At 37.5% G+C, this 16,181-nt stretch overlaps 1 protein-coding gene across 1 annotated transcript in view; it reads right to left on the bottom strand.

Moving 5' to 3' along the window:
- The window catches only part of Ankrd7 (ankyrin repeat domain 7), a 32,452-nt gene extending 16,509 nt beyond the window's left edge, over nt 1–15,943 (bottom strand). Inside the window, exons 1-6 of the mRNA XM_045160066.1 lie at nt 15,708–15,943; nt 7,782–7,896; nt 7,457–7,630; nt 4,865–4,971; nt 4,212–4,349; nt 3,957–3,997 (exon numbers count right to left, since the gene is read on the bottom strand). Coding sequence (XP_045016001.1) covers nt 3,957–3,997; nt 4,212–4,349; nt 4,865–4,971; nt 7,457–7,630; nt 7,782–7,896; nt 15,708–15,943 — 811 coding nt within the window. The remainder of the gene's footprint in view (nt 1–3,956; nt 3,998–4,211; nt 4,350–4,864; nt 4,972–7,456; nt 7,631–7,781; nt 7,897–15,707) is intronic.
- Nucleotides 15,944–16,181: the final 238 nt, after the last annotated feature.

Raw genomic sequence — 16,181 nt, 5'->3', positions numbered from 1 at the left:
TTCTCCCCCCATTCTTGTTGCTCTTATGTTCTCTTAGTTCAAAGTTACCTGTTTGGGGGTATTGCTTCTATACCACAGGCCTTTTGCATCACCCTTGGATGATTATAATTACAGCGCTTTTAGGTAAGATTGCCATTGCAGCCCTTTCTGACGAACGTTTGTGTTGCACAGTGAGGTGGTGAGCTCAAGCAGGGACCAAAGGAAGCCATGAGGTCAGAGCTGTGACCTAGTGTAAAGTACAGGATTGTAGTTGAGGCTTCCTTTGTGTGTGCAATGATGGAGGTGATTATATTTTCTGCATTTATCTCAGCACTAAGAAATGGAGGTCAGCCTACCCTCCTTGTTTTCTCATTTTTTACTTCCTTTGCAGTAAGAAAGTGTCTTCTTTTTTCGTCCTTTTAGCCCTTTTAAAACCAGTAGAAAATGGCAATGTTTCTTGGCCTCCTCAGCTCTTGGCACAGAAGTCAGCAACGAGCAACTGAACAGGACTGTTCAATCTATAGCTATGTAGTACTTTGTGCCTCTTGGATAGAGAAAGATTATCTCAGTGGCTTGAGTCCCTTAAGCCAGTTTTCTCACCTGTAAGTTATATGAGCACACTCATCTGCCTATTGTACCTCAGTTTGTTGTGGAAAGTATGGGTGAGCACTCAAAACCCTATTACTGCCTTGAAGGAAGAAGAAGCATCTATTAGGCTTTGGTATACTAAGCCTAGCATTATATTCAGAATCCCTCACATCCTGGAAGCTGAGCACAAGTCCTCCTTAATGCCTGCTTAGTAGAGTCTGTTGCTTCCTATAAGCATTTTACCTATCCTCTTATCCCTTCCTTGACATGATGCTCTTGATTAGAAAGATTTCTGTTCAGTCTCCAAGTGTTTTTGAGAAGTTGTGTATATTTGGATAGCACATGCTATCCTGCTGGAACTGCCTTGCTGTGATCTTGATATACAAAAATTCCTTCTATATACATTAGAGTAGGTGACATAAAATACACTGCTAGTATACAGAAAACATGTAATTTTCCAAATATTCCTAATCAGGTAGTCACCTTAACAGATATAGCAAAAGAGGTTTCATAGACTGGGAAGAAAAGAAATACAGAGGGAGACATTTTCCTGTATTCTTGTTTAGTTTTTATAAGTGCCACTAAGTTAATAGTTCTGTATCTTTTTGGTGTTTGCACTATGTAATGTTTTCAATGCCTTTTTGTTGTATTTTTTTCTTGTGCATTAAATGTTTTTCATTTTCAAAAAAAATAAGTGAACTTTATGATTTTATGAACACAAATCCAAACCTACAGAGAATACCTCATCAAATACTCCACACAGAAGAATCAAACATCCAATCTCAAGAGCCAACAAGAAGGTTACAACATCCAAAACTAGACCAGGCTCTAAAAAGTACAAAACACGATAAAACACAAACCCTATAAAATACCTCATCGTGGCATGTATTAAATCAAACATCACAGTTATAACCTTAAATATTAATGGTCCTAACTCACACATCACAAGACTCAAGTTGGCAGAGTGGGTCAAAAGCCAGTCTGTAGAAAGTTCTCCTATGTAGTGTTGGAAAGCATTACATGACTTACTGGGGGAAAATGGCCAGCAACAATCTGAGCAACCAGAGATCTAAGCTACTCAGAAGCAAACAACCTGACACAATGTACACACCAGTGCAATAGTGGTACACAGCCTTGTTGGGTAACCAATAACTTTCTGATTGGCTAAAACATCTGGAATTGGCAACCAGATCAGAACCCTCTGGAGGCAAAGATGATGCCCTCCAGTGTCAATCTCATACTAGCCTTTGGCTAAATGAGGGATACATGCCTCAAATTTTTCCTAATTTAATAATGCTTATCCCATTTAAACTATGCTGACTTCACTCTTCGTTGGAGAATCTACTCTTCTTTTTTAGAAGGTAGCAAGACTGGAAGAGATAAACCAACCCTCACACTTAAGCCAAGCCACAGCTGAAACCACAAAGGAACTGGGGAGATGAGACAAGCATGCGTGCTTCCTCCCTCCTGAATTTGACAATTAGCACCAGAGTGGAGGGTACAGACACTGAGGATACTTAACATCTACCAAAGAAGAGATCCAGAGGCTCCTGTGAGCTCATCACTGCAGTAGAACTAAAACTCACCCACCACAGCTCAGGAAATTTTGCAGAAGAGGGGGCAGAATGACTCTAAGAGCCACAGGTTGAGACATCATGCCCAGAGCCATTACCTCACCCCCAAAATAACTGAGTATGGCTCCCACAACACATGAACTACAACCCCATGGGGAATACCTGCAACCTGAGGAGTGTCCCCAAAGGAATGGGGGCAGGGACAAGGGAAAAGAGGGTACCAACACAGGATGTATCCATACAAATTGTTGTTAATAATAATAAACACAAAAATGAATGGGGCTGGAGTGATGGCTTAGCAGTTAAGGTGCTTATCTGAAAAGCAAAAGGACCCGAAGACCCACATAAGCCAAATGCACAAGGTGGTACATGAGTCTGGAGTTTGTTTGCAGCAGCTAGAGGCCTTGGCAGGCCCAGTTATCTCTCTCTCTCTCGTTCTCTCTTTCTCTCTCCCTCTCTTTCTCTCTCTCTCTCTGCCTCTTTCTGTCAAATAAATAACTAAATAAAAATAAAATATTTAGAAAAAAATAAATTCTTTATCAGTAATGTGTGGATATTTTCAATTTTAACAAAAGAGATAGATATAGAACAAGAAAGATTATAATCGTACACCAAAATAATTTAAGAAATTCTTAAATTTATTCAGCTGTAATCCATAGGATTAAACATTGTTATACAGCATTATGAGTATAAAGCTAAGAGAGGGTTTCACTTGTGTGACATTTGTTCTGTCTCAGCTGTGGCTTGGATATAAAGTATCCCCCAAAAGCTCATTTATTGAAGGCCTGATGCCCAAATGGTGGTACTACAGGGAGGTGACTAGGTCTTGACGCCGCTGACCTTAACAATGAATCACTCCACTGAGTGCATAGCTGAATGGGCTATTAGGAGGTGTGGTCTACTTGGAGAAAGTGGTCCCTGGAGGGTAGTCTTTCATGGACAACCTTGTCCTTGGCCCTTCCCCTTCTGGCTGTCTGCTTGTCAGTCAACATGAAACAACTTTACTCTGCCACAGTTTTCCACCTTAGGACTCTGCCTCACAAGTTCAAAACAATAAAGCCAATTATATGGTCCACAATCACTAGAGCTGTGGGGCACAATAAGTTTTCCCTACTTTAAGTTGTTTCTATCATGTACTTTGTTAAAGCAATAAAAAGCTGACTATGAAAATTTCCTATTCCCACCATGCTACTTCAATGTACATTTTTCTGTTTGATTATCTGGTGAAGGGTGGTATAATTTAGGAGCAAAGCATGGTTGCTTGTGAAGATAGAGACTAGTTGTTTTTAATTCACCAATAAATAAATACAAACATATAAGTTTTATAGATCTAAATATCTGCATGTATTTTTTGAAATGAATAACAAAAAAATGATTTTCTTAGATGCAAGTTTCATTCCTCCCAATTTTTATTTGTATTCAATAATTTGGTATTTATCATATTAGTTGTCAAGTATATCTGTCTAAAATGTTCCAATAAAATTAATAATTTATAGTAGCTTTACAACTATTAAAATCTCTGTGTGCCTGCAAACCTTTTATTTTGTATAACAACTCAATAGACTGGATAGATAAGACCTTAATCATTCAATGTATTATCAGTAAACACAGTGCCAGGAGATTTTAAGTATAAATAGTTCCAAAAAGAGCTCTCAAAAGTATTTAGCATTTCAATGAAGGAAAACTTTAATTCCAAATTTAAATATTAAAATATTAAAGCTTTTTCCTTTCCCCAAAACAAATAAAAGGTAACTAGAAAAAAACTGGTCAGTTACATGCTTGAAGTTAAATCTTCAGAAGAAGATTTTTTTTTACCTTTCTTCTGCTGTCCATAATTGTCAATTAGTTGATGATACCTATTCATAAGAGAAAATATACATGAATTCAAACAAGCATAAAAGCTCACTCTGTCTTTATTAAATTCAAACCTTCACTATGTCACACTCTCTCCTCTATCCTCCTCTCAAATATGTTTCATTAATACACACTATGTTTCATCTCCTATTCTCCCACTGTCTGCCACCTCTCCCTGGTGTCTGTTCCCTAGGATCAAACCTCAGGAATACTTACATAGTGAAGCCATTAAACGAAGCATAGTCCTCAGCTGTAAATCCATAAATATCTCTGCAAGACAGGTCCAGATCTTGCTGAAGAAGAAGACTTACTAAGTTCGTTGGTTCAATACTGAGAGCAATCATAAGGGCTGTGCTACAGCAAAACATACACAAATTTAATTTATTCAAATGATTGCTCAAATGTGGGCCTCTATTATTAGGAAGGGAACCAAGGAAAGTTGGGTCAATCAGCTGAAAAAGTGTACAGTAATCACATATGATGGCCTCTAAAAATAGTGAACCTATAAGCAATTAGTTCAATAGTCTTCAGTCTTTGCTTCCTGGAAGCCTCCTGTTTTCATTCTCTGTCCCAAAATTCCTTGGGAGAAAGAATCTGGAAACACCTCCAGCTCTTATAACATTGGCCTTCTAGGTGGGAGTCAAATGTTATTCTGAATAATAACAACATAAAACTCTGTGTGTGACACAGCAATTTAATTTACACATAGAAGAAACAAATTCTGGGAGTTGAGTTGAGTTGGCCTAAAACTATATCCTAAACCTCAATATCAAATAAATATATTTACATATAAATACATGTGTATTCACATATATCACATTATTAAGTAGCTATAGTTATGTCATTTTATTTAGCTCTATTACTTATACCTTTGATTTTTATCTGAAGCATTCACATCTGCCCCACTCTTCAGAAGAAATTCTACCATTTTTTCATTATTTTCAGCAACGGCAAGTAAAAGTGGAGTATACCCATCCTGTAAAAATTATTTCAAATTATTACTTAAAATACCTTTTAAGAATTACATGCATTTAAATTTAAGTATAATTTGACAAAGGTGCTCATAATAAACTTCTAAATAATAATTTAACTTCTAAAGGATTTTAATACTTAACAAAATGATAACAAAGACCAAGAAGACAAATTAAAGTTGGGCCACTTAAAAACAAAGTTTTGTTTTCTGCTTAATTAAAATGATGGGTATACCATATGATCCAGCTATATCACTGCTAGGCATATATCCTAAGGACTCATATCACTACCTTAGATATACTTGCTCAACCATGTTTATTGCTGCCCTATTCACAATAGCTGGGAAATGGAACCAGCCTACATGTCCCTCAACTGATGAGTAGATAATGAAGATATAGAAGATATAGCACATTTACACAATGGAGTTCTACTCAGCAGTAAAGAAAAATGAAGTTGTAAAATTTGCAGGAAAATGGATGGATCTGGAAAGGATTTTACTAAGTAAGATAACCCAGGTACAGAAAGCCAAACGTTACATCTTCTCTCTCATATGTGGATCCTAGTTATAGATGTTTGGACTTCTGTATAAGTAGGAAGAAATCTCAGTAGCAGAGGCCAGTAAGCTAGAAAGGAGATATAAAGGGTAGAGAAAGGAAGAGAAAGGGGTTCTTAATAGGATGGTATTGTGTGTATGTAAGTAGAAGAATAGATTAATGGGGGTGAAAAGGCCTAAGTCAGGTCAGGGGAAGAGACTGAGTAAAGGAAAGGTGAAGGGAGGGCTAATCAAAATCTAAGAGGATATAAATAAGTCATATGGAAACCTACTTTTTGGACACTGGAACACTTACGAGCCATAGATTGTTGCTAGAAAATTTTCAGTGCCAAGGATGGGATACCTTCCAGTGAGTTGTTGGCCAGGGAGGTCCCTGATGCCCCCAAAACATTACAGGCCATTGCCAAGGCCCTTGGTTTCCCACCAGGAATAGATGGTAAGACCCTATTGCTAAAGATTCCATATACTTGGGCTGCAAGGCCACTAAGAAATCCTGCTGGAGCTGAACTGATAACCTCCTCCATGTAGACCAGCTGATAGCTGGAAAAAGCCACACTGCATACAGTTCAATGGGAGAGAGCGAAATTACCAGTGAAGAGACTCAACAGTGGACACTGTAAGCTTTGTATTTTGCCAGCCAAGGAAAATGAGCCAGTGGGTGCAATAGTGGCATATCTGTCATGGTGGAAACCAACTGCCCTCTAATTTGACTGGAGGCCCACTCCATGGGAGGGAATATATCCCAGATACTGAAAAGCTACAACAGGGGTAGTCATGAGCCCTAGGGGTATGATGTCTGCTGCTGTCTGGCTAAACGAATATACTATGTTCATCAAATTGCCCAGTAAGAACTTCTCTGAATGTTAATACTCTTATATTAATGCTACTTTCACTTTTTGTAGAAAATCTTCTCTTTTCAGATGGCCATGACCTTGGGATGACTCAGAAGGCATCATGGTGCTGAGAAGAAGTGACAGGAGTACTCAGCAGTGCAATATCTCTATCATACCTTCCAAGGCTCAGGGTCCATTGCAAAAGAGGTGGCAGAAAAAATGTAAGAGCCAAAGGAAGGGTAGGACTCCTTACAATGTACTCCTCCAGACACAAATTGGCCTGGATATCCATGACCCCACAGTGCCTGACACTACTTACACAAGACCATCATAATAGGAGGAAAAGATGATGACATCAAAATAAGAGAGAGACTGATTGAGAGGGGGTGGGGATATGATGGAGAGTAGAGTTTCAAAGGGGAAGGTGGGGGAAGGGAGGACATTACCATAGGGTATTGTTTGTAATCATGGAAGTTGTTAATAAAAAATAGATTAATTTAAAAAATAAAATTATGGGTTTAAAGTGATTAAGTTATAAGCACATATCACTTAATATAAGTATTACATAACATCAATTCACATTGTTTATGGTCATAATTGGCTTTCTGTAAGACTGACTTTTGTTTTGAGAAATCACACAATATATCAGTGAATTAAAGTAATAAGACACTTTTTAATAAGTATTCATTAGTTATCTATATAATCTAAAATGCAGAGTTAGATTATTATTAGTATACTAACAGATTTTTACACACAGATTTTTGCATACAACTCTATTGTTGCTACTGTTGCTAATTACTATTGGAATAAAATTTTTAACGTTGGGGTTTAGGATTTCATATGAATTAGATATTTTTCATCTTGTATGGCACTTTGAACAGTTATTATAGATATATTCCTTTGGAGGTGAGGATTTTAGTGAAATGGAGAAAGACATAAAAAAGAAAAAAATAATCAGCTTTTATCCATCTATCCTACTTTTCCCTGATTTCAGTTTGGGAAATTCATTTTTCATATAACATGTATTTGTTTTACATGAATTATCTGAAATTATTACCCTCTTTAGTTACCTTCTAAAATGTTGTACAATAGTAGAAAATTACCTTATTTTTAGCTTCAAGATTAGCTTTGTTTTCTATTAAATGTTTGACTAATGAAATGCTTTCACCACAAACAGCGTAATGAAGAGCAGTATTGCAGTTACAGTCCACCCGATTTATGTCTGCACCATGGTTCAGAAGAAGAGAAGCACAGTTCTCCTTTTGACACTGCACTGCCTGTTAATGCAACAAAATGAATGATTATTTCCTACTCAAGATATAATTAGTCAAATTAATTTTTAAGAATATATTTTAAGTCAATAATATATTTAACTAGGAGAAGGACTCAAATATATTCCATTTGAAAAAAAAAAAGAACAGAACACACCTTAATCAATGGAGTTCTGTTTTCACTGTCTTGGACATTTATATTGTATTGCTTTGTAATTAAGAAAGTTACCATATTTTCATTTCCATTAGCACAGGCCCGATGCAAAAGTGTTCTATGTAAATATAATAAACATGAAGTCATAGGTCAATCTCAATTGAGAAGTCATTATACTTAAGAACAAGCAAGAAGGTATGTTAAGATATTGTCATATGTTAACTTACATTAAAATATATGCTAACAACAATTGTTTTTACTGAATACCAAAGGCTACACACAATTGTCTTGAAAGTCAAATATGTAACTTGTTTCACTTCAAGAAAAAATTATTATTGTTTCCAAGACCAAAATAGTGGCTGGACTTTGAAAAGCATGATAAAATAAGGCATCACATAATAATTTAGAATTACTCTCTAAACCTTGAGAAATACTTAATAGTTAACAGAAGGAAATAACCATGTCTATTCAAAAGCACATGGTGGGCTAGAGAGATGGCTTAGAGGTTAAGGCACTTAAGGCCCCAGTTTCAATTACCCAAGACCCATGTAAGCTAGATGCACAAGGTAGCACATGCATCTGGAGTTCATCTGCAGTGGCTGAAGGTCTTGCCACACTCATTCTCTATCTCTCTACCTGCCAATTTCTCTCTCTTTCTCTCAAATAAATAAAATTAAATTTAAAAATCAAACAAACATATGACCCTAATTGTGTTTCTCTCTCTTTGCCCAGCTACTGGATTTAGTACTCGCATATAAAATAATGATTACATGGATGGAATCCTAAAGACTCCCTACATTTGTAGATCTCAAACTAATTAAACAAACTAAATTATACTAATTTATGAATTACAAGTTATATCTACATTTATTATAAAAATTATACTAATTTATATTTCTCAAAGAACCCTACTCCAAATAGCCTACCAGAGAGCAAATACACATTTATGAAGTATAACAAAGTAATAATTAGTTCCACTTAAGCTTGACAAGTTGTTTGTTTGTTTTTTTCTGGAATAGCCCTAAGTAAACTTTTATTTATTGAAGTGATATGATTAAATCCTTACTTTTCCTTAATTTTATAATAGAGTTCATGTTTAGATAGCCAGTGTTCCAAGCATGAGATCTTAGAACTTCAATTCTGTTAGCTTCTGAGAAACACGTCATACCTCTTTGTGGTGGGTTGATCTTGATTATACACTCTTAGGAAATCACCTAGGAGGCAAATGTCTAGGGAATGTCTGTGAAGGAGTTTCAAAATTAAGTTAATTTAGGTAGAGGAACCACTCTAACTTTGAGTGACACCATTCATGGGCTGAGATGAAAAATTGACTAAAAAGGAGAAGCAAACTGAGCATCTTTCTCTCTGCTTCCTGACTAGCTCTGCTTTAGGATCCTGCTGAAATGCCTACGCCACCATAATGGGCTGAAACCTCAAAAAACTGTGTGCCCAAATAAACCCTCTCTTCCTTAAGTTACTTTTGTCAGGTATTTTAAGGCAGGAATGAGAAAGAAACTAAATACTACACCTGCCTAAACATGTCTGTTTTAATCTGAAAGAGTGGGAGGTGGGCTGAAAGGCCATCAGGAGTTTCAAAGGCTTGAAAATAAGATAAAATTCCAAAAAGTTAAATTAATAAAACCTGTTTACAATGATGGAACTTATCATCTATGAGAATAAATAAAAAAGTATAAAAGTAGCTTTGTACAATTTGACAATTGCAGTCCATGTTGCCTGAATTGAATCATAGAACTACAATATGAAAGTCAGAACTGCAAATATTCTGTTTTTAAAAGATTTTATTATTTTTTTATTTATTAGAGACAGAGAGAGAGAGAATGAGAATGGGCGTTCTAGGGCCGCTAGCCACTGCAAATGAACTCCAGACACATGTGCCACCATGGGCATCTGGCTTACATGGGACCTAGAGAATTGAACTGGGGTCCTTAGGCTTTGCAGGCATGCACCTTAACTGTTAAGTCATCTCTCCAGCCCCTGCAAATATTCTTTACAGGAAAAAAATATATCAATTAAGGTAGGAGGTAGTCAGTTGTATGGTAAAATGGAATCAGGAATTGTTCATAATTCATTAACAATTTTCATAAAAATAAATTCTGCATCTCAGTGCCCATACTTTTCAGTTATTAGAAAGGAATAATTTTCTGTGTGGTGAAATGATTTGTCAGACATCATTTTAGAGGTACCCAGTCCTTTGGCTTCTCTGGCCCACATTGAGCAAAGCAGAAATATCTTGGGACTCACCCTCAACAATATCTTACTTTGTGATGGTTCTTTTCTTACCAAGTAAATTTCTGATGATTAATTTGGCTTCTCAGGAATCTTGACACAGGAAAGCACTAATAAACTTTTTTGTTAACATTGATAATTTGGTTTAAGAATGAGCTTTTTTAGTAATAGGAAGTTTCTCCATCTCTTAACCCAAACACAAAGTGTTAAATACCTTTAACCTACCTGAGATAACTCCTTGAAGTAGCACATGTATAACCTATGTACATGTAAAATCTTAAGAATTTAGTCCCAAAGAACTTTGATGTTTCTACCTAATCATTAGATTCAATCACTGCCTATAAATACAATTTTGTTTTAATTACAAACTAAGCTAAAAAAACAAAAAACCCTTAAAATCACTGCTCTTTCAAAAAGTTTGGCAGGGAGGAATTTGGATATTCCCAGTATGTTTTATAAAACATGTGGTGGATGCCTTTCTCTCCCTGCAACAGATAAACTTACTCTTCCAGTTGAAGTCTAAAACTTACAATAACAACTAAATCCTTGATAAATACTTCACAACTCAGTTTATGCTTCAAGGAGCTTTGGAAATGAGTCACAAATTGAATAAAATAGCCATGATATATTCAGCTTTCTGAGTAAATATTGGATAATATAGTCGGTGATTATCTAAACACAAATATCTGAAAATAAGAAGTAATCTATCTTGAGTAGGTATGAAATAGTACAATGCTTACAGTATAACTAAAATCTTCAAGATAGTTTGTTAAAAAGTTTTTACTAATAATATTTGGTAATATTTTGAAGAAGCCATCCATGTTTAAAGTAAATACATACTTTAAGAATATACAAATTTAGGGCTGGAGGGATGACTTAGTGATTAAGGTATTTGCCTGCAAAGCCAAAGGACCCAGGTTCGATTCCCTAGGACCCACATCAGCCAGATGCACAAGGTGGCACATGCGTCTGGAGTTCATTTGCAGAGACCAGAGGCCTTGTTGCACCGATTTTCTCTCTCTCTCTTTCTCTCTCTCAAATAAATAAATAAAAATATTTTTAAAATAATATACAAATTTAACATTACTAGTCATTTCATTTAAAAGTATAATTTTATTCTAAGATATTCAAGATAAATATTTTCCACCTAATATTAAAATTAAAAATGATTTTATTTTTTAAATGTTTGGATGCAAATCTGCTTTTGTAAGTATTTTAGAGGAGCACTTTAAAATCAATAACATTATTAAATTTGTTCAAAATCACCAACTTTTACCAATCTATTAAGTTCCCAAAATAATAAAGTGTCATACCGCTTTTTTGTTTTGTTTTTCTTTTTAAGATGGTGTCTCACTATGTAGCCTGGGCTGGCCTCAAACTCACAGCCACCTTCCTATCTTAGTTTCATATGTGCTTATTTTGTTGCATCTTAACAAAAAATCAAAATCCCCATAAAGCCTTATATTAGTTTCTAGGATTTTAGGCTAGGGGATACACCTGTTTCAGTTACATTGTCCCCCAGCCCCAGTCTCTCTTTCTCTCTTATGTACAGCTAGAAGACCTGTCAGAGTAAACTGAATTTGTGAAGAATTTCCAAATCTTAGAAATATTAAGCACCTCCTATTAAAATTTTAAAACTTAAAATTTAAGAGCTCAGTGCTCTTGATATAAAAATATAAACTTCTGCGCTGGAAAAATGGCTCAGCAGGGTTGTCCACTATCACCTCTGCTTTTCAATATAGTACTGGATGTCCTAGATAAAGCAATAAGATAGGCAAAGGAAATAAAAGGGATACAATTTGGAAAGGAAGAAGTTAATTTAGCTCTATTTGCTGATGACATTATTGTATATGTAAGAGACCCGAGAGACCCCATCCCAAAACTCCTGAAGGTGTATATTAGTTATCCTTTTCCTCATTTTCTTTTCTTTTTTTTTTTAAATTATTTATTTATTTATTTGAGAGCGATAGACACAGAAAGAAAGACAGATAGAGGGAGAGAGAGAGAATGGGCGCGCCAGGGCTTCCAACCTCTGCAAACGAATTCTAGACACGTGCGCCCCCTTGTACATCTGGCTAACGTGGGACCTGGGGAACCGAGCCTCGAACCGGGGTCCTTAGGCTTCATAGGCAAACGCTTAACCGCTAAGCCATCTCTCCAGCCCTTCCTCATTTTCTTAGTGGACACTGACCTGTAACTCCCAGTACCAGCATGGAGCTATCATTCACAATGAGCGTTTGATCAGAGAGACCTACAAGGTTTCCTAAAAGACAGACAGATTTCTATCTGAGTACTTGATGACCCACCAAAGGTTAGTGGTAAGACCCTACTGCTGAAGACATCTTTTGTGGTTGACAAGTAAAATGGAATGGCATGGCTGGAAGCTAGAAGAGAGCCAGTCCACAGACAGTCAGCGCATCTAGTGCCAGAAGGTGCTACATGGGTGACTGGGGGAAAATGACCAATATCTGTCCAAGCAACTCATGGTCTAACCTACTCAGCAGCAAATAACCTGGTGTGATGCCCACGCAAGTGCAATAGTGGCACACAGCCATGGTGGGAAACCAACTGCTCTTGATTTGGCTAACTGATCCGCTCAGTGGTATGGGACCCATAGCTGGAGCTGGGAAACAAGTCAGAACCATATCCAAACATAAGCCCACTCTCCAATATCAAGCTACCATCAGTCATGGGCTACAAGAGGGCCTACCTGTATTAAATTCTCTATAAAAAAAAAAGTAAGGGTTATCTCATTTGTCTTGGTGCTAACTTACTCTCTGTTGGAGAATCTGCTTCTCTTTTTCAGATGGATGTAGATCCTAAGGAGAGAGCCACACCATCATACCTCAAAAAGGCCCTGGATGAAACTCAGAAAAATTGGCAAAACAAGCAAGGGTGCTGTTTTCCTGATGAACCGGATACCAGCACAAGGGAGAAGGAGACCAACACAGAGAAAAATTTACTCGTACCAAATCAGAGAGCCAGAGCCTCAGAGGCCCCCAACACCTCATCACTGAAGCAGACCAAAAATGAACCCAACATGGCTCAGGGAAATTTTGTAGAAGAGGGGGCAGAAAGAATGTCAGAGCCACATGTTGGGTTATGATATGCAGAGACATTTATCTTACCCATAACTGTGGGCTAACTCCACAATGCACAACCCATATACCTCAACAAGGAGGGGCCAATGGGTAGGGGGTACGTCACAGATAAGCCTAATAATGGTACCAAACTGACTGTATTTGCTGAATACGAAACTAATTAATAAAAAAAATTAAAAATATATATATTCAGCAATATTAAAAGTTCTAAAAAACAACTTCTAATAAAATCTATTCGTGGTAGTTTGAATGGATATCCCCCAATAAATTCAAGAATATTATTCAAGCTTGTAACTTGATTTCACGGTGGATAGACCCTAGGGTCCAGTCCTAAGGTGTGAGGGTGGATCTGGAATTCCAGTCTAAAGTTTTGCACAGTGCTAGAGCTCAGCCAGAGGGTTCCTGGAGTGTGCTTGCTTATGGTGGCCCTGGTGGTATTGTTCTGTGAAACTGTGAAAGGGGGCCAGCTTTGTCTCCCGTTATGAAACTTCCCCTGGATCTGTAATCTTTAAATAAATCCATTCTTTGCATAACTGGTGTCTGGTTTGGAAATTCAAACCAGCAATGTAAAGCTGACTATGACGCTATTATACACCGAAAATCTCTACTTAAGCAAACAAATTCTGAAAGCTTATCCTCTAAGAACAAAAAATAAGAAAGTATACTGCTTCTATTTAACATAAAATAGGAAGTACCATAAATGATGGCTAACTCCACAATACATGACCCACATTCCACAATGAAGAGGGTCTCTGTGGGGGGCGGGGAGAAGACAGGGAGAAGGCTAACTATGGAACCAACATGGTTGTATACACACTGTGTACATAACTAATTAAAATAGTGAATAATTAAGAAAAGAAATAATAATAAGAGAGACTGTCTGTGTTTGCAAATGGCACAACCATATATGGAGAGATGAGGATTTATCAAAGAGCATAGACATGCCAGGCATGGTAGTGCACACCTTTAATCCCAGCATTCGGGAGGCAGAGGTAGGAGGATTGTCATGAGTTCGAGGCCACCATGAGACTGCAGAATGAATTTCAGGTTAGCCCGGGCTAGTGTGAGGCCCTACCTGCAAAACCAAAATAAATTAATAAAATAAAAAGAGCATAGACATTAAGTCAAGCAAGATGAATAAAACTGACTGATGTGTGATACAACATGCCACCTGTAATCCACAACAATATATTATACACCTAAACATCTGTTAAGAGGATAGGTATATTAAATGTTTTTACCAAAATAAAATTCTGATACCATCATAAAAATATGAAGTTTTGGCAGATTAAACTTTGATTGAACACATCATTCAATGCTTATTTTAAATGCAATCTAAGAAAGTGTTAGGTCAGGACAAAATGGAGTCACTGAAGACAGCAGGAGGGTGACAGAGACACAAGGAAGTGGGTCATCCACATTGCTCAGGGAACCACCCAGTCATTACCCCTTCCTTGCCTAACAATGCCCCAGGTCTAGGTTTCCTGGCCCCTTATCTCCCACCTGGTCACTTCTGGTCTCACACCCTATGGCTAATGTAAAGAACAAAGGAGTTCCTTCCCTTCTTCACCTTTCCACAGCTGAAGAGGCCTTTATAGCACACTGTCTGTGATCTCAAAGTTGACTGCTCTCCTATTGAAAGTCAGTCCTGGCAGCTCCTGTTTTGCACAAATAGAAGCTTCCGGTTTTGCCTCAGAGCGGTCTCCATGGTCTTGGTCACTCCTGAACCTTGCATCTATAAACCTTTCTTATTATAGATAGAGCTAACTTGGTATGCAACCATCTTAGGGAGTGAGGCCAAACTACACTAAAATTCTGAGTTTCTTGGGAGATTCCTGAAATGTTTCCTGTAAACTGTAACTAAAGGTTGGAGATAAAATAGGCTGTTTAGCTGAATGGACTGCACTAATGCCCCTCGGGGCTATTAGGAACCTTTCTGAATTCCATTCTATAGTCATAAATATGGTTATGACTAGTCTAGCCAGCTTATCACTTTATCACAGAATTTAACGTGTTGCTTAGTTTACATAGCTAATGTATATTTGCTGCATATCGTGGTTAAACAAATTAATTCAAAGCTAAGCAAATTAATGTTAAGGGATGTGTAACATAGAAAAGGGGAAAAATCACCTTGCCAATGAATTTGTTACAAGTTGACAAATTTCTTTTAAAATTTTTTAAAAAATATGTTAGTTGCTTTGTTGTTTCTAAGTCTTAAAATTTTCTTAATGACTGTTCTAGGTGGGTCACTTCTGTTCTTTTTCTATTCATGTAAAATGGTGAATTGTAGGTAGCTAAGGATCACCTATCACAAGAAGTAAGATGGCAAATGAGGGAAGTTGCATGCTCAGTGCAGATGAAAGTGGTGGGGGACAGTTAAACACCCAATAGACATTCACAAATAAGTTAAGAATGAAGTCAAAGGTTGGAGTGTAAACCTGTGTCAATGATTCTCTGCTCAGGGTAACCCAAAATAACACCCATTGTCAAGCAGCAAAGACACATTTTCGTCATGGATGGAATGCCCAGCTGCTCCAGCTGCCTCTCCACACTGCCCTCTTGACCACTGGACTTTGATCACCTGTGTCCTTTGCCCCGCATGTTTGCTTCAGGTTTCTTGAGCTGAAGGCTCATCGTCAGCATCTTCAAATCCCCAACTGAAGCAGGTTTGCGAAGTGGCTTTAAGTGCTTATCCGGAAGGTTGTAGTTGGCACCTACAGACAGACTGGAGGACGTACTGGCCAAGCCTATGCACATGTCTGAGGAGAGGCTGTGGCACACATCTGTCCTTTTCCGGAAAGTGAGAAGCTTCTTCATAGTAGTGTGGTCCTCACTTCCAACTAGGGTGTTCTTGGGCCTCCTAATCACTAACCCTTGCCCTCTCTCCTAGCCTGGTTCAATGTTCCCCCAGCCCCCCCAAAAATGTGAAGGTGTGTGAAAAGAGGAATCCTTCCCTGGCCAGGGGCAACACTGATCTCTGTTGCTTAGTAACTCCATTGTGAGGTGTCCGTGTTCCATTGGTTCTGAGATCTGGATTTTTACCTAGACCTTGTTC

The sequence above is a fragment of the Jaculus jaculus genome, chromosome 10 (genome assembly GCF_020740685.1).
Source record: "Jaculus jaculus isolate mJacJac1 chromosome 10, mJacJac1.mat.Y.cur, whole genome shotgun sequence".
Taxonomy (NCBI): domain Eukaryota; kingdom Metazoa; phylum Chordata; class Mammalia; order Rodentia; family Dipodidae; genus Jaculus; species Jaculus jaculus.
The sequence above is the reverse complement of the archived record's forward strand: the minus strand, read 5'-3'. Positions and strand labels throughout refer to the sequence as shown.